Source organism: Diadema antillarum, unplaced genomic scaffold (assembly GCF_040938485.1).
Source record: "Diadema antillarum isolate AM-2024a unplaced genomic scaffold, OU_Dant_1.0 seq00001459_RagTag, whole genome shotgun sequence".
Classification (NCBI taxonomy): domain Eukaryota; kingdom Metazoa; phylum Echinodermata; class Echinoidea; order Diadematoida; family Diadematidae; genus Diadema; species Diadema antillarum.
Window position 1 is genome coordinate 1118120 of NW_027272204.1, and position 18820 is coordinate 1136939.

An 18820-nucleotide genomic window follows, 5' to 3' on the forward strand; every position below is an offset into this window, starting at 1 on the left:
GTAAGTACTATGACTTCTTTCTCATCTCCATCATCTCAGAAACTCCAATATGACAGACCCTTATGCAGTACCCACTTCTCCGCCTCTCAAAGAAAGTTTGACCTACAAAGTATACAAATCACTTTTTTCAGACTCCACATTTTCATGTCTTCTCTTCAATCATTAACAGCCTCCAACATTTGAACAAGGACAATCACCTGGAATGTTCTTTTAGTTCTTTTTAATTGATGGCAAATGCTATGCCTCCTTCAATGCCTCGATCCTTCAATCCCACCTTCCCCCTCCCCCTGCCCCCAAGAGTTGACTACCTCCTTAACATCACTTCCCTGACTGCGAGTCGAGCCTCTTCAATCTCCTTCACCGTCACCGGTTTGCCGACGATGTCCTTGTGGATCTTGAGAAAGAACGGGATGTAGGAGAGGAACTCGATGAAGTCGATGGTCCCATCCTCGTCCTTGTCGATGGTGTTGTGGATGTACTGGATGACATCCTTGTCGGCACCAACCTCGGTGCCGACAGAGAGGGAGACGATGAGCATGATCTCTTCCATGGACAGACGGCCATTTTGATTCTGGTCAACGGTCTCAAACATTTCCTACACAAAGAGAGAAATCCAAATCCAAATGACTGCAACCACATGTGCAACTAGTACATCATCTATTCCACATAAATTTCATTAACGATAACAAAAGACGTGGATATATATCAGAAGGACAAACTGATTACAAGTTATCTGCATTGTACAAAAGAATTTAAATGGAGTCAAAAGGGGCCTGAACCTGCGATCCTAGCAGAATCTTCATCAGCAGCAAAATGACAAGTAGGGTAAGCGAACACATATATATGGACTAAACACTATCAACATGCACAGTCTGAGGGCAAAGGACACAGAAGAAAGATTTTCTTCATAAATTTGATTTATTATATCTTATTCTAATTTATCTCAATCTCAAATGAATCAAGAGCTGGAATACAGGTCATCAATGCGATGTTGCAAATATTTTGTGCCCATAAGCCACTCATCCACATCACTGTTTTGACCCTGTGTCATTTAAACGGGATGGCTAGTAACTGATCAGTGGGAATCAGTGGGAATGCTGGGGGATGATTGTTCCAATTCTTGTGGGATTCATTTAAGAGTACATTATATATCTATTGTTGTGTGAAAATTATTTGCTTCAGAATGGTCTCATATTCAAGTAATGTGCAGTTTAATGCCCCGTCACTGTACAGGCATGCTAACCTAGAAACATTAATCTGCACATTACTTGAATATGAGACCATTCTGAAGCAAATAATTTTCACACGACAATAGATATATAATGTATTCTTAAATGAATCCCACAAGGATTGGAACAATCATCCCCCAGCATTCCCACTGATCAGTTACTAGCCATCCCCTTTAACCTGAAGTTAATTTTGACGTGTGACTAACAAATCGAATGCAAAATATTTTGCCATTCCTTATGCCTCAGATAAGCCCGTTTTCTGCCTACAATATTCCACATACAAAATAGCAATTTTCACAGGGACATTCCTGGGTTGGTGGTGGTGTTGTTGCTTTACCTTGTATGCTGTGATGTGAAGAGAGAGTTTCTGCAGATTGAGTTCCAGTGGGTCATTCTCCGATTCAATCTCTGTACCATTTAACTTGTCATTCAGTGCTGCCACAGTAACAAACTCTCTCTGGTCGATGGTCTTGTCCTTGTTCAGATCAAATACCTGTGAGCAAAAAGGGATACACAGCATTTATTCATTTTAACACTGGAAGAGTAATCTGACATAGTAGTGTTTTTTGTTGCTCAGTTTGAGGAAGCCATGTCAGTTTGCTTCAAACTGATCAATGTGACAGATGATTTTTTTTTTTAATCTTTTTCTCAGATATCTAAATGGTTGTACCATAGACTGTTTGGCTAGAGAGGGATACTGGGAGTCAATGTCAATAAAATACCCATCTTTCCAATATACATCTCAACCTACCCCCCCCCCCCCCCCCCCCTCACCATAATCATTGCACATTTGGACTTGGCTTCCAAACTGATATGGCATGGTCAAAGAGTGAACAAACCAACATCCACTCAATGTTACTCGCTTCACTGTGACGTTGTGAAATAATTTGAATGCAACCAATAGGAACTTTCACCTATAAACTTTGATAAAACAAAGACAAGTCCACAAAGTGATTTTTTTTTTCAAAGGGGAGGGGAAAGGACAGGTGGATCAGTCTAAAAAGAAAAATAAAGCAAAACAAAAGATTACTGAGATGAGAATCAAACAATCGGGGTAATAGGGGAGAAAGGTCTTGAGAAAGTTCCAGTGCAAAATATAAATATTTTCAACTGCAGCATCATGTCTATCAGTCATGGGAACACATGTGAATAAATTCTCCACACAGGATGCTGACTGAAACATGAACTTTTATGTGAGAGTCACATACACAGTCAACCCAGAAGGAAACCAGCTTGTTTCCCTGAGTATTCCAAATTATCTTTTCAAGCAAATCATATGAAATCTGTTAGACATCAGACTGGCTAGAGGAAAAAGTAAAGATTGAGAGTGTCATACATTCCAAAGACTCTGACAGCATCACAATGGCCTTCATACAAAACATCTCTCCACACAAACTGCGTAGAGCTTGGCATACAGTTGCCATGGCAACATATGACTAACCTTGATGAGTTGCTGCGCATCCTCCTTGGATGCCCCCTTGTGCATCTTGCGAGTGAGCTCCTTGACAGTGATCTTGCCATCCTTGTTGGAGTCCAGCTCCTGGAACTTGTGGGTGAAGATCTCTCGCTGCCTGCTGCTGATGAAGTTGTAGATCTCAGCAATCTAAGAGTGAAAAAGAAATAAAAAGAAGCGGAGATTTCAATGACTGGCTCATGTAATTGCACAGTCAGATCCCATTCACATCCATGGAGACAGTGTTTTCGTTAGGCAGCAAATTGCATTGAAAGGCTGGTATTCCTGACTTGCAGAATAATCTATGTTGTGGAAGTCTCAACCTGCAATTACAAAGGACTATCTCAGAAAGGGAGTACATCAAAGACAATAACTCTCCCACTTTCAGCAGGAAATCTCCCACTTTGAGACCATCTCGAGACAAAATGTACCATTTTAACATATGAGTCCGAATTTGTGTGTCTCTGGCTCAAGATGTGTTTTCTCCTACTTAGAATTTAGCTTTTTTCACCCAAATTTATTTTGTTATATCCATTTCTTTAAGGATAAGATAGCTCCAAAAAGCATAATGCCAGAGTTTCCAAGGACCTTGAAGCAGGCTCTGGAACCCCATCCAGAAGAAATGTCATGCTTTGCGCTCATGATGTGCGCTACATAATATTGTTCGCCTAATCACAATCTCCAGTTTGGTAGGCTGACCAGTCAGGAAAATCTCCAGTTAAGAGCTGCTTGAGGTTGGAGTCTCTGATAGTCAAAGATGCTCAGAACACTAACTCTCTTAAATATAGATCTTATACACCAATCCCCCTCAGGAGCACTCTTCTACAATCTTCTGATGACAGTGTTGCTATCAGAGTCAAGTGATTACACATCAGTCTCTATTTCAACAATTTGGTTGTTAGACAGCAAATTACATGGCCTCCAAGCACTAATGCACAACAGGAGAACGGGAATACTCTTGACGTCACTGCATGCTTTTGTCAACATGCAGGCCTACTTTCATATTTTCACACTTCACAAACTGATTCTTCAAGCGAGGAGCTTGAATATAATTATACTCACCTTAAATTTGACCCTGTGGGTCCTCTTCTTGGCCCACGCACTCTCCGCCTCTTTCCTCTCCTCCCTCTCCTCCTGGGCGGCTGCCTTGGCAGCGCTCTTCGCCTCCCGTCTCTCTCGTTTGAGCTGCTCGGCACGCCTCCTCTCCTCCTCGCTCTTCGCCTTGGCAAAGACTCCGGCATCGAAGCTCCGCCTGTTGGGATCCTCCTCGGGGTCGAAGTTGGAGGGATCGTAGCTGGACTCCGAGAGGTGACCCACGTCGTCGACGTTCTGGGTGAGGGCATCGACCCTCTGCAAGTTCTGCTCCATGCTGGCAATCTCGTCATCATGGCTACCGCTGGTATATTGATGCACATCACCAAGCTCCACATCAGAATCTGATTTGTTGGGGTTGGTGAAGTCTGTCAGGTACACGCTAGAATGAGAAATGGAAATCAGAGTTGATATAAACGGGCGGATCCAGGAATTCCATAAAGGGAGGTGCCTTTACAAAAGTAAAAGGGGGCGCATGAGCCCCCCTCCCATTTTTTCTTTCTATTTCTTTTTTTTTTAGCAAATAATTACGAGGGGGCACGCTCCCGGTGCACCCCCTCTGGATCTGCCACTGCATAAAGCACTATGTGACACACAAATGGGAAGGTTAGGATAAGAAATAAAGTGTGATATCGAATATTGTCACAACCTGGCACAGCAGGAATATTCGATTTTCACATTTTGCTCAGGTGTGATGTGTAGACATGATTATATTGTTACAATATGATGAGAAGAGTATGATCAAAACATTACAGAGCAATTGATGATCTTTTTTGATACCATTAGAAGCTTCAATTTCTTATGAAAAGATGATAAATTGATTCTGATAAAAACACACAAAGCTAACTTAAATCTACAAACTAAAAAAACATTGATCAAATAAACTTTGACAGGTTTATTCATAACAAAATTCATTGGAGCAAAATAACTCTATTTAAATGAGAAAGTTGTTCATACATAACTAAAGAGAATGCCTCTACAACATTCACTTGGATTTCTCTAATAGCAATATTAATTAATAATTTTATATGCATGACAAAGGTCATGCATATAAAATATAAAGTAACATATTTTTGCATATATACACTCAGTCAAATCTTTTACCCTCACATCATCTAACTCACAAGTTTATTGATTTTTATTTTGACACCTTTTGCACCTTATGCTTTTAAATGCTAACAGCAATTGATGAGGAAATCAAAGAGTCAGCAAACAATAAAAAAATTCAACGCTACATCAAACATTAATACATTTATCAACTTATCCATTTCTCTTTTCCTTTGATCTATAGGGAGTATGATGCAAGAAAAATCACATGTAAATGCAAAAGGTGAAGCAAGGGAGAAAAAAAAAATGAAACTCACTCTGATTTCTTCAAGGTGGCTGGTGTCTTGTCAAGCTTCAATCCAGGGGCAATGCTAGAGATAAATATTCGAGTTATCATCATTATAAATAAAATCCTGTCAGTCATTTGTCATGTGGTTTGTACTTTTATGTCATCATCAGCCTGGCAGAAGGGCCCTGAGGCCTGCATGCTCAAAACAAAAAATCACAAATTTGATTAAGAAAGGCCTAAGAAAACAGTTATGCCAGATGAAAAAACTTTTAAACTCTGTTGAAGTATGTCACAATGAAATTTTGATTTGGGGATCAGAATCTGAGCAACTGTGACAAAACCCGTGTGAGGTCATCTTCTGCTTGCCCTACATGTTTTCTTGAGAGTCGAACCTTCAAAGAATTTCCAATGTTTAGTATATGCATTCTACTTCCTCACATAATACATTTAAACAGAGAAATGTCTCATATTACATTTGACATAAAACTGCTTATGGCCATGCAGCAGCATTACAGCAACTGGGGTTGATTTTGTAAAGATTTACTCTAAGTCATACACATAAAGTTTTCATGAACAATTCTTATATTAAAACGTCAACCTTCCACAAAGGAAAGCTGAAGAAATGCACTTACTAGCTCTCACTGTCACCAAACCATTCTGACAGCAGTGTCAGGAAACTGTTATTTTTTTAATGTCATAATCAACGAATGAAAAGTAGACCCTTTCCTGGCCTTGCGAAGATGTTAATGGGTCTGTCGCTGTATCTCTCCCTCTCTTTGGAGTGTCTTTTTAATGAGAACTCAAGGAATCTTAATAATGTGATGTAAATAAATTGCTGTTGTACATGTGCTATGAATATGTATGCCTTTTCAACAATCCTTTCATAAAAATTCCTCTTTCATAATTATGCATCAAGTAATCATTCTTTATGAATTTCCATAATGTTAGGAAACAAATTACATGATTACATAATGTTGTCTTCTCATTTGTATCTGTTATCATGTATACATCTTATTCTAGCTCACCTTTCCAAATGCTTGTCTTCTGGATCATCAACTGAGGATGAATTCTGGATGACACATTTGCAGCCAAAATTACACAGAAAGGGGAAGGGGGATTTGAAGAGGGGCAGACAAATGGAGAAGCCATACAAGGAGGAGATTTAAGAGATAAATTCAAACCATGCAGCAGAAAATCACACATTTAGGGTCTACATGTACATGGACTGGTAGCAGATAAACACAGAAATATTATTAATAGTTAATAGATGGATGTACAGATTAGAGTGATAGATGATAAGATGGGCTGATTGACAAAAAGATGGATTGACAGATATAAATATATGAATATATAAATATATATATATACATAGAGAGAGACAGACAGACAGATAGATGGAGAGAAGGATTCGTAAATGGCTAGACAAATAAAAAGATGGATAGAAAAATACATAATAAGATAGATATAGATAGATAGATAGATAGATAGATAGATAGATAGATAGATAGATAGATAGATGAAAAGATGAACAGATAGATAACATATTCAAATTGAAATGTGTAGTTAGATGGATGGATGGATGCATGCGTGCATATTTTCTGTAAATAGATAGGTAGACTAATGAATAGATACAAGTGTAGACTCATTAAGAGGATGGAGCAACTGACAAATTGCCAATTGAGTGTTAAACATTTTTAAGAATAACAGGTACATACAGGAGGGAATATACTTGATTATGGGCACAAAAGAAGTATGGGACACACTCATGAAATTTACTGAAAATGATTAAGTACATTTGGAGTAAATGTTAATGCAATTTAGTTACAGCCATTTGAAAACATAGATAGAAGCAAATATATTAAAAGGTTGTTACAGTATCTAAGGTAAGGCAATGGATAGAAGCAGCAGAATAAAGTAAAATTTGAAAGCAGCAAAATCTATCATTATTATCTATCAATCTTTAAATCAAAGCAGCTAGGGAGACTGTAGGACAAATCATCTATAAGTAGGCCTATAGATACCACCACCACAAACATCTAAAATCTATGGTCAATTCTATTCCTTTTGACACCAATGTTACAGAGCCGAATATGCACAAGGAAAGATAAAGACAAAAAAGAAATGAACAAACAAATGTGAGAATACAGTATGATGTGATCGTGCTGGTGATGATGATAATAAAATAATTGCAATCCCACACTACCCACTATAATTTACAAGATCTACACCTTGAAAATAACAGTATTAGCATACTTGTGCTCCCTAGTATAGACATTTTGATGGATGGAGGATTGCACCTGAAACCATTATACCAGAAAGCTTGGAGTGGAAGAATATGGCTTGGTAATAAGTATGCACTGTGTTTGTTTGTTTGTTTGTTTTTCTATTATTTGCTGGTGTTTTATATCTGATCAAAAATGAAGACCCAAAATTATTAAACAAAATACATATTTGACTGTGACATTATAACAATGAAAATTGTGATATTTGTCATGCATAAACATTCAATGCAATACATATACTTGAATTGAATAATACATTTAGTAGGACAATTGTGACTTGAAGACCTGGTAAGGTGGGGATGCATGGATCGGGAAGGCTGGCCCAGCCAGGATATATTTGAGAATCCTTGTAATAAACCATCTACGGCTTTATCAATGATCTCTGTGTATTAAAGTAAACACACAGCCACAGAATCTCCACTCAAGTCAACTGTTACCAAAGAGCATACGCTTTGATGCACATATTCACTGACGAGTGCTATTCGTGGTTTTCAAATGTACACCCCTGGGCAGCGAATGAATTAGGCCACTCACGAATCCCCACGCTATCAGATCTTTAAACTTTGCAAGTGATCACAAATAATGAAATTGTCATGCCATTAGGAATTACATAGATAATTGTAATAGAATGATGACTGTGCTGTGATACAATCAGTGGAGACAAAATGCAACATCAATATCAAAATGGATACAAGAAACATAGGATGATCAAACGTGCCGAGAAGACACAGAGCATGATCATGATATCGTTTACAATTAAACTGTCTGGTGTAACATATCTCTAATTCCTTAATTTGGGGGAATTGGGGCCCCCTGGGGCCCTCTGGGTGGGGCATGGTGCCCAGTTTGATAAATTGAGATCCTGACCACCTAGGGATGCTACCTGCCAAGTTTGACAAAAATCCATCATGAGGTTTTCAGGAAGAAGATGAAAATGTACAATTCAGGCCCCCATTTGGACCCTTCCAACCACCCCCCTCCCCCTACCCCCAAGAGGGGCACCCCTGGATCTCCTATGAACAAACTTGAAACTACAGTCATTAATGTACTCACTCATAGTATTATCTCAGCTCTATAACTTCTGATTCTAGAGAAGATTTTTAAAGATTCCTTCATTTTGGGGGTTTGGGCCCCCTGGGGGCCCCCTGGGCGGGGCATGGTGCCCATTTTAACAAATTGAGATCCTAACCCCCTAGGAATGCTACCTGCCAAGTTTGGTGAAAATGGGTCATGGGGTTCTCAAGAAGAAGATAAAAATGTACAATTTAGGCCCCATTAGGACCCCTCCTCACCCCCACCCCCCCCCCCCCCCCCCCCCCCCCCCCCCCCGGGTCCCAAGGGGGGCACCCCTGATTCTGCCATGAACAAACTTGAAACTACAGTCATCAATGTGCTAACTCATAGTATTAACCTAGCTCTATCACTTCTGGTTCTAGAGAAGAAGGTTTTTGCGGATTCCTTAATTTTGGGGGTTTGGGCCCCCTGGGGGCCCCCTGGGTGGGTCATGGTGCCCATTTTAATAAATGGAGTTCCTAACCCCCTAGGGATGCTACCTGCCAAGTTTGGTGAAAATGGGTCATGGAGTTCTCAAGAAGAAGATGAAAATGTACAATTTAGGCCCCATTAGAACCCTTCCCCACCCCCCTCCCCTGGGTCCCAAGGGGGGCACCCCTGATTCTGCCATGAACAAACTTGAAACTACAGTCATCAATGTACTAACTCATAGTATTAACTTCGCTCTATCACTTCTGGTTCTAGAGAAGAAGATTTTTACAGATTCCTTAATTTTGGGTAAAAAGCAAGACTGTAAAAGAACATAAAATACTTCAAAAGTTCAGTGAAATTCATCTAAGGCAAATATAGAAACTCCAAATCTTTTGGTATAATTCTCAGGAGTCATTTATGTCTGATCTAACACTTAATCTAACAAACAAATATGCATCAACAGGTCTTGCGTGGTAACTATCTAATTGCATTTGCAGAGGATCAACATGTCTAAGATAAAAAAGGAGGCTCTCTTATGAATACAAACAGAACTACAAGAGAAAGTTTCCCCCTAAAGAATATGGCACAGGCAAAATGTACCAAATATTCCTCAGCGGTGTTGAAAGGATTACTGTCAACAGCACAACATAAGATCTGTTATCTATCATCATTACATGTCTAATACTCACCTCTCCTTTCTCTTCATCCTCTTTTCCATCTAAACTGGCTTCTCCGTCTTTCCCCTCACACTCTGCTCCTTCACTCTCCTCTCTGTTTGTTGCCCCACCATCTGAGTTCTTGGACTCTTCCCCGCCATTTTCCATGTTGGAACCACCATCTCCAGCAATGATGCTTTCACCATTCTCAAAAGCAACTCCCGCTCCTCCTGATGCAGATTTATCCCTGCCAGCATCATCACTGCTGGTACCTTGGTCTCCATGACCACCATCCACTCCACCGTCGGCATCCCCGTTGCCGGGTTGGCTGGCATCAACTGTTCCCTGCGCATCTTGCTGGGCATCACCATTTCCTTCTTCTAATGAATCACTTTTATTCTCCTTTCTCGCACTGTTTGATTCAGATTTGACACCTGACCCCTCCCATTTGTCCTGTGCACCGTCTCCGGAACCACTTCCGTTACTGTCTTTGCTCGTCGCTTCCTCCGATGCACCTGTAGCTCCATCTTCCTTCCTCCCATCCTCATCACCAGTTCTTCCATCGCCCTCTCCTCCATCCGTCCTGTGGGGACTTGTCTTGGCATTGGAAGCACTCGGTTCAGTTCCTGAATGCCCACTGTCCTCCTCTTCATGGGTTTCACTACCCTTCTTAACCTTAGTCTGATTTCCACTTTCTCCTGCTTGTCAAGAGAGGAGGGAAAATGAATTTCAGGAAAAGAAAATGATATGAAAGTCTACATAAATTACCTAGGTGTGGCATATAACATAATTATGCTGTTATTGTATTGAACACATAACATTCCACAAACCACTAAATATGACTACAGTACTAAACTCTGTGTGCTGTGAATGTAGATCAGCTCAGAAAATTCGGTAGCATTCCTTAACCTGACAACTACAGTGGAACTTCATTGTAGTGAGGTCATGCAGATACAACAAAACCCTCTTATAGCAAGGTGTTTTAGCAGGTTCCAGCTCCTTACATTTTTTTTTTTTTTTTTTTGGGGGGGGGGGGATAAAATTTCTATACTGATATAATGGAAACCTAATACAAGGGGAACATGTTCTTTAGGTCCTTATTATGATGACATTCCCCTCCATGATGTATTCAACACTTACTTGTGCTTGACACTTGTAGCAATAATTTGTTGCATATCCTTGTAATTAGCACAAATTGATTCAATTCATCAGAAAATTAATACAAAACAATTATTGTCAGGATCAAATCTCCCTGACCTTGGTTGCCATTTTCTTGAGCTGCCAGACGATCCTCGGCCCCACCATCTTGGTTTTTCTGCGATGTTTCATCAGACACTATCCGCTCGCTGGCCTCATCATTCTTGGGCGGAACACTACTGCCTTGCACACTCAAATTAACACTGCCATCTCTCGACAAGGGCGTATAGCGTTCTGATCCACAAGGTGCAATGACCCCCTGCATATTATGGAGCGCCATGCACAGTTCAGAGTGAAAGAAATATCAATGTTAAAACTCAAACTGCATTAACACATAGGCAGTAAAAACTCGTGTAATGACAAGCAATTCATCAATTAAATGAACTAAACAAAAATCTAATGTACCAAAAGAGAGCATATAGACATTCATTCAACTTTGTTTCATAATGAATTCCATTCAATATATAACAAACACATCACAGAAAAAATCTTTTCAACACCAACAATCATTTCTATGGTGAAGGATGAAATTCCTTCTTGATTATGTGGAACAAAACTGAACAAAAGTTCAATAACAACTATGAAAACATCTTAAAAGAAAACAAGAATAAACAAAACTAACGTACAAACAATATGAAACAAAACATAAACAAAAACTAAAGATGATTTCTTCCTGATGAAGTTTATCTTTACGACATACCGGTTCATCAAACTCTGAGAGATAACTTGATACAGCATGGCTTCTACCACTTCTGACACTGGATCGGCCACTAGAAACCAACAAAGCACAAAAATCAAAATGCTAGTATTAGTTGGAAAGCATAAGTCAAAAAGACATTTTTACACTATCTACATAAACTGCCCTGGACACTGTAGACCATAGATCTATGAAAGGCCTACAATTTTCTTCATCGATAACATCCTCTTGATACTATGTTTCTGTCAGGGTGAGTTTTTCTTAATCTGAATCGAAAGATAAAGCAAATATGTGGTATGACATTTCCATAATTACTCTTCATCACAAATCATAATATACTATTGTAACATGGGGCCATTCTATGGCTATATCCCTACATTTATTTAGCTAAACATCTATCCATCTATCTATGCAACAATATCTATGCTCTGTTTACTGCCTTTATCTTTCAACCTGTCTTTCAATCTACCTTCTTTCTATCCAATCTGCCTCAAAGTATCCCAAAATAGATTTGAGTCACAATACCCCCTCCCCCCCAAAAAAAAAAATAAAAAAATAAAAAATAAATAAATAAATAAAAATAAATAAAAAATATCCATTTATGAGGTAACAAGAGATCAGGAAAACTCAATAAATGAGTACCAACGTAAACTGATCAATTTACTGTGAGATTAACCTCTTATGTGCTCAGGTGCGTAGCTTTTTTTTTTTGCATCAGCATTCTGTAATCCATCCAAACTTGACCTTAATATTGAAGTCAGCAATTCCACTCAGGTGTGGCAATTTGCCTCAGCAGGACCAAAAGGAATGTCATAGTAACACAATAGGGATTTAGGGTGATAAGGTAATCTCTATTTATTTACAAGTTATGTTTCTAGACATTTGTGCCAAACAGTGAGAAAGCACTCCAGCTTGTGTGTCTATCAGCAAAGAAAACACAGTAAGGATCAATTCATTCCCCACCTGTTCACTCTGTTGGCATTTCTCATCCTGGAATACTCCCGGAGTTTCTCCAGTTCCGTCTCGTCCACCTGATACTTTCCTCTGGCCGGGAGATTGGAGCCACACAGGTAGTACATTCTATCCACTCTGTGAGACAGGATCTACATAGCAAACATGTAAACAAGACATTGGTAGTATTGACATCTTTACAATAAAACAATATTCTCCTCTAAACCCCCCACTGTCTGCATAATTATCAAACAAAAACTTCTTCCAGGCAGACAAATTACACACCTGAAAGGACGTATCAGAGCAGATGGTGAAACTTATATAAAAAGAATGATATATGGAAATTGAGTGGCTATCAACATTAATAGGACAAATACGCCACATACAAAACAAATGCTACTTTCGAGGCACGAATGATCCTAAAGTAGTGAGCACAAATTGACATGTACAAAATGAAACATAAGTATGTATTCATATTGCAAGTTTTTCTTTTCAATGCTATTGCCATCTTTTTGAATGACTCGACTCATAATACTTGGATGACTTTACATTGCATCAAAATCAAACCTAATTTTCAAAGGATGAAAGTATTTGTCAAGTGCAACAAATACAGCTACTGTACCTGCTGCAGAACTGGAACTTGAAATATAGCTCATTATTTTGTGGAGAATGAAAACATTTTCTTTATGTCTAAAATATCCAAGAAATTCAACAAACAAAATAAAGATATTGTCATTCTGGGACTGAAACTAGAAAGAAACCCACCTCTGATTTCCGTTTAAGGGTCCGGGTGATCTGGAGGTTGGACTGCTCGTCCTCAAATCGTCGCACCTGTTCTGTCTGTGGTAGCGAGGAGACTTTGTATTGAGGGTAGGACTGATGAGTGACAGGGCTATAGATTGATGAGAGTAAGAAATCTTCATGGTAGTGTTATTGTTTATACGCAGACAAAGCGAGACAGGTGTGATACACAATTACAAGATATATCTCACATTGTTTTCAATCAATGAATGAATATCTCATATGTAAAATACCCTTGGTTCACACTTATAATGAACTTTCTCAGAGAATTTGGGATCAAAGCAATAGAGCCCTTTTGTTTTTACTTCTATGTCTGAATTAAATGATTATACAAATTTATAAGACATAATTCCACTGATATAACTAGAATTATCACTGAAGGTGATTAATACCACCGCCCCTAGTGTTGCTTTATAGTATGTGATGTGATGAGGGCAATGACGTTAATACCAAGTTTGTGCATTTGTCGAATTGGAAACAGGATAATTTTAGCTTACTGTACAATTACAGAGTTGACACTGAGTATAAAACTTACAGCAAATAGAAACATGCTTTCCCCCAGCATCACTACACTTAAAGACCATCATACACACCAAATTTGACCTTCATAGCTTGAATGGTTTATTTTGATACAAAAATGAGTGGTTACCACGGCAACTCATTTTCCTTAAACTAACACATTGGTGTCTTGCAAAACTACACTTCTAGTTCATGATAATACTAAATTTGACTTTAATTGCTTGCATGATGGAAAAGTTATTCGATCTGCAAGGTTTTGGTAAAATTGTGGTTACCATGGCAAAGGTTTGTGTGACAAACACAAAAATTATGTGTTCCACATCTATACCTCAGGGCCATAATGCCTACCAAATTTGGTTTCAATTGCTTGAAAACTGTGGAAGAAGTTCACTCCACAGGATTTAAAAAAAAAAACATGCGGTTGGTATGGCAACGCATTGTCCGATACAAATACAAAGGACATTTTGCAAAACGACACTTAAAGAGCATCATACACACCAAATTTTACCTTCATAGATTAAACAGTTCAATTTGATACAAAAATGAGTGGTTACCATGGCAACACATTTTTTTTACATTAACACATTGGTGTCTTGCATAACTATACATCTCCCGATCATCATACATACTAAATTTGACCTTAATTGCTTGAACGATGTGGAAGTTATTCAATCCACAAGGTTTTGGTAAAATTATGGTTACCATGGCAACGCTTTGTCCGACAAACACAAAAATTATGTGTTCCACATCTATGCCTCAAGGCCATAATGCCTACCAAATTTGATTTCAATTGCTTCAAAACTGTGGAAGTTGCTCACTCCACAAGATTTCGAAGAAAACATGCGGTTACCATGGCAACACTTTGTCAAGTACAAACACAAAGAGTGTCTTGCATAACTACACCTATAGATCATCATAGATACCAATTTTGAAATTGATTGCTTAAATACTATGGATTACATCGAAATTATTCAATCCACAAGGTTTTGGTAAAATTATGGTTACCATGGCAATGCATTGTCCAACAAACATGAAAAAACATATCTTGCATATCTATACCTCAATATCATCATTTACCCTAAGTTTCATTTAAATTGCTTCAAAACTGTAGGAGGAGTTCGCGATGCAAGATTTTGCAACAGATTGACCGACCGCCCGACCGCCCGACCGCCCGACCGCCCGACCAACATCACGGTGATTCCTATATACCCCCTTTACACTATGTGTGGCGGGTGTATAATTATAGAAATCAAAATGACCACATATATACACTTTGTTTAGCACACACATTATTACAAACCAAATCTTCCAATTAAACAGCGCTGCACACTGGCACTGGTCCGACGGTCCCTGACCAGTAAAAATCACTGTCAGGCCAGTAACTTTTTCAGGAATGGACCTGTAAAAAATTGAAAAACTGGGTACCTACTGGTCCGACAGACAGGTTGGACCGGTAAAAAAAAATGGGTTAGCATGCAGCCCTGAATTAATCGAAGAGCACAGACTTCTCTTACAATGACCATCCAGTTTTTTCTACTGCAAGCTGAACAAGTCCTCCATACCTATTCTGGATTGGCTGTGCCTTGACCGTCCCCAGATAGCGGTCACCGCTGATGGAGACATTCTTCATACCCCTGGGCGTGGAAGTGCGAACAAACTCCTGGTTCTTCACCTGGGGCAACGGCACCTGCTTGAGTCTTGTCGTTGAGCTGTTACCATGACAACAACAGTAAATTGGGTCTGATTACCTTTCCCCACACACTGGTACATGTTCTCTCCTATCATATCTTCACACTCATAAGATTATCAATTTATGATCTTGAAAATATCACAAAATCTACTATTACTCCTCAGCTAAAATTTCATGCATGGTTATGTTGGGATTTTTGTTTTTTGTTGCTTTATTTTTACCAGTCAATATAGGGTGGATTTTTTCTCTAATGTGATAAAGAGACTATGAGACCAAGAAGACATAGCATCCAAAATCATAGCTATCTTAAAGGAAAGGCTTACATGGTACAGTTAGATTTCATTTTGCATGATATCCCCCAGGAGTATTTTGAACAAAATCAAAGACACCACTTCTGTTCCTCATCATGAAGTATTATTTTGATACCTGGTCTCATTTCTGTTGCACTGCATTCCTTGCCTTCAATTTGAAAATAATCTGACTTCTGTCATTACACGAATAAAGATGTTTACCATTAAGATATTTAACATTATGTGGATATGTATCAAAGCAGTCCATACATTTTGAAGACACACACACACACACACACACATACACAAACAAGAATGCACACACGTATTGTGTGCTTGCGAAGTTGAAAGGGTACTGCAAAATTTCACAAAAACAATCCAGCTAGTGAAACTCTTCAATAGAAACTGTGAAAAAAAAAAACCACACTATTTAAAAAAAGAAGGATGAAAAGCAGTGCTCATGGTACAGTGTGTGGACTGTTTCACCACACTCACAAACATTCAATGAATTAAAAACAAATTAACTTATGTAGTTGCATACGTCACTTTCAGGGATCATGGTTCATACCGTATGATGAATTGTTTAGTAAGCAATATGAACTGATTGGTAGCTGTGTAGTAGTGAGTGTGGTGATAATGAGGTGAAATTAAACACACATTAATGTGTGATGTATGATAATGAACATGCATCCTCAGGGTTAGAAATGAATTGTATTACAATCCACAACTTAGTTGAAGACATCATTGATGATGAACTGTTATATGATGAGTTGTAACAGCATAATGTAATAATCAACCTTATGAAATGACAGTAAACTAAACAAAACATATAAGCTATGGAAGACATGGACATTAGGATGTCAGCCAAACACAGAATGATGTCAGACAACAAGTGACAGTGAAACATTGCTTTCCATTCTTGGTGTACACAGCACAAAGTGATCCATTATGGTTTCATAGATTATACAAAGCTTGAGAAACAAAAAATGAAAAACAAAAAAGTCTCATAAACAGGCTAGACGTCAATTTGAAAACAGAAATTGGGACATCAAAACTCCACAAATGTGCTTCACAGAATCCTCTCGCTTCCATAAAACAGTGATAACTTACTGAAAAGTCCATGGTACAGAAAGTGGGGAGCTGATGAAATCATGGATGGAATATATTTCGTTTGTATTAACCCAGAGTGAAAAATATATATGAACATGAATCCCTACCATAAAATTTATGTGATGAAATTTAATACCACATAAACATGTAGCTGAATTTTTCAAACATATCAAGTAGTGGGGGATTACTATTCTTTTGTACCATTATGATGATAACTACTAAATGATAACTACTAAATGATGTTTAAGGTGATAAAATTTCACCATCAGCTTGAGGATAGCAATATGAAAAGTCCATTCCACAACTTCCTTTGATGAGGCTGCAAATGGCACTGCTTACTATTAGCTGCCTTCAATAAGCATCCTCCAAGGATCTAAACAGATTACTAAGGTAGCTCAAAGACTAAATTGTGGTACTATGGACCCATCTTAATCATATTTGCCTTTGCAAATACTGATTATGATGGACTAAGAGGGTCATAGAGTATTAATTCGTTGGCTTTTGGTACCTATTGTTTCTGAATGATGCACCTGCAAGATAAAACATATACAACCTACACTGTACCATCTAGAACTTAAATGAAATGTCGCACACAAAGCTTCAAGATGGCCATGAGAAGAATGATGCCTGACAGGTTCTAAATGAAAGGATTTAAACAATAAAATTATTTCTCTGAAATTAGATGACATCTACAACAGCTACATGTGGGATATGAATATGTTTCTATCTGTTAGTAATACTATGGCAGATGTAAACTGTTGACACACAAAGCTACTCTCTACAATGAAAATAAAAATGCTGTAACTGTTACGTATGCAAACCAGTACAAAAGCTATACAATGTAATGCATTCACATATTGTGGGCACTCACACATTAACACATGAGTTCCAATAACTATTTAATATCTTTGAGAATGAAAAGATGGTTGCTAATCAATGAGGAAAAGATGCAACTGCAATTTGATATTGGCTGATTATGAATGCTTGACATATGTGTTGCACACCATGCACTATCAAAAAAAAAAAAAAAAACTGTGAGGGTGAATATAAAGTTTACATCATTGATAATAAATGCTCAAGTATAAATGGGTACATATGTATGGCGACCAAAAAAAGATAATCTGATAAAATAAAAGAGGATAGATTGGTGTAAATCTTACCTGAATGAGTTGGTAGCTGCTGTTCGATGCTGGTTTGATGCATCATCCTTATTTGGTTGGTACTGTATGTTGGAGAGAGAATGACATTGAAACACAATTTCCAGAATATGATTTGAAAGAGCTCTTTCAGTATAAATGGCAAGAGATCAACATGTAGATGTCTTAAAAAATTGTCTTGAACTAGTAAAATATCCTTAGATAATAACAGCTAATGATGTCAGTAAATTTCATAACTTTATACCACCAAGATTCAATACCGTATTCAAAACATTTTTGAGTTGTAAAACAGCCTCATATCACATGGAGATGAATATACAGTGCATATTGTGTCAAATACATACATTCAAATATACACCAACTCGGTAGTCATTTTGCAAAGGTAATTGGCCATGACTTACGATATCTATTGGGTGAATATCATTTGCTGAGATTATTTTCAGTCTGCGAATGTATGCGGCCCTCTTGGCAGCGTTGTTCGCTGCCTGCGAGGATCTCGCCTCCATGGCGCTCCATGTGCTTCTCGCCGAGTGTGCCCTCGCATGCACGCCCCTGACCTCTGCCGATTTGGCCCTTCTGTGTCCCATCATCCCGCTGGAAACGGCTGGCAGGGAATACTTGCCCTCCATCGTGCTTATTGTTCTTGATTTATGTATACCACTGTGTTTCAAAATGACACCATGGCTACGAGGTTTTGTTAACACAATGGTCACTGTGCCAACAACTAGTGTTCTGGTTGCGTCACGATCATGACCATATCACATGCATAATCCCAGCAGAGCCCTGGGTGTAATTTCTTAAAGTACTGAAGCTCATGCATGTTCCCATCATCACCAACTTTGTGGACAATTCAAAGCATAGCAAATGTCACACCA

At 38.5% G+C, this 18820-nt stretch overlaps 1 protein-coding gene across 1 annotated transcript; it reads right to left on the bottom strand.

Annotated features, from left to right (window-relative positions):
- Positions 1-304: 304 nt before the first annotated feature.
- On the bottom strand, positions 305-18574 carry LOC139709702 (uncharacterized). The gene is made up of 15 exons (XM_071621658.1): positions 18347-18574; positions 17949-18010; positions 16789-16818; positions 15261-15407; positions 13144-13270; positions 12391-12530; positions 11431-11500; positions 10791-10989; positions 9567-10231; positions 6136-6245; positions 5139-5192; positions 3745-4156; positions 2671-2832; positions 1567-1722; positions 305-595 (listed from the first exon to the last, which is right to left on the bottom strand). The coding sequence occupies exons 1-15, from the start codon at positions 18572-18574 to the stop codon at positions 305-307; spliced, it is 2853 nt and encodes a 950-aa protein (XP_071477759.1).
- Between the last annotated feature and the right edge of the window lie 246 nt (positions 18575-18820).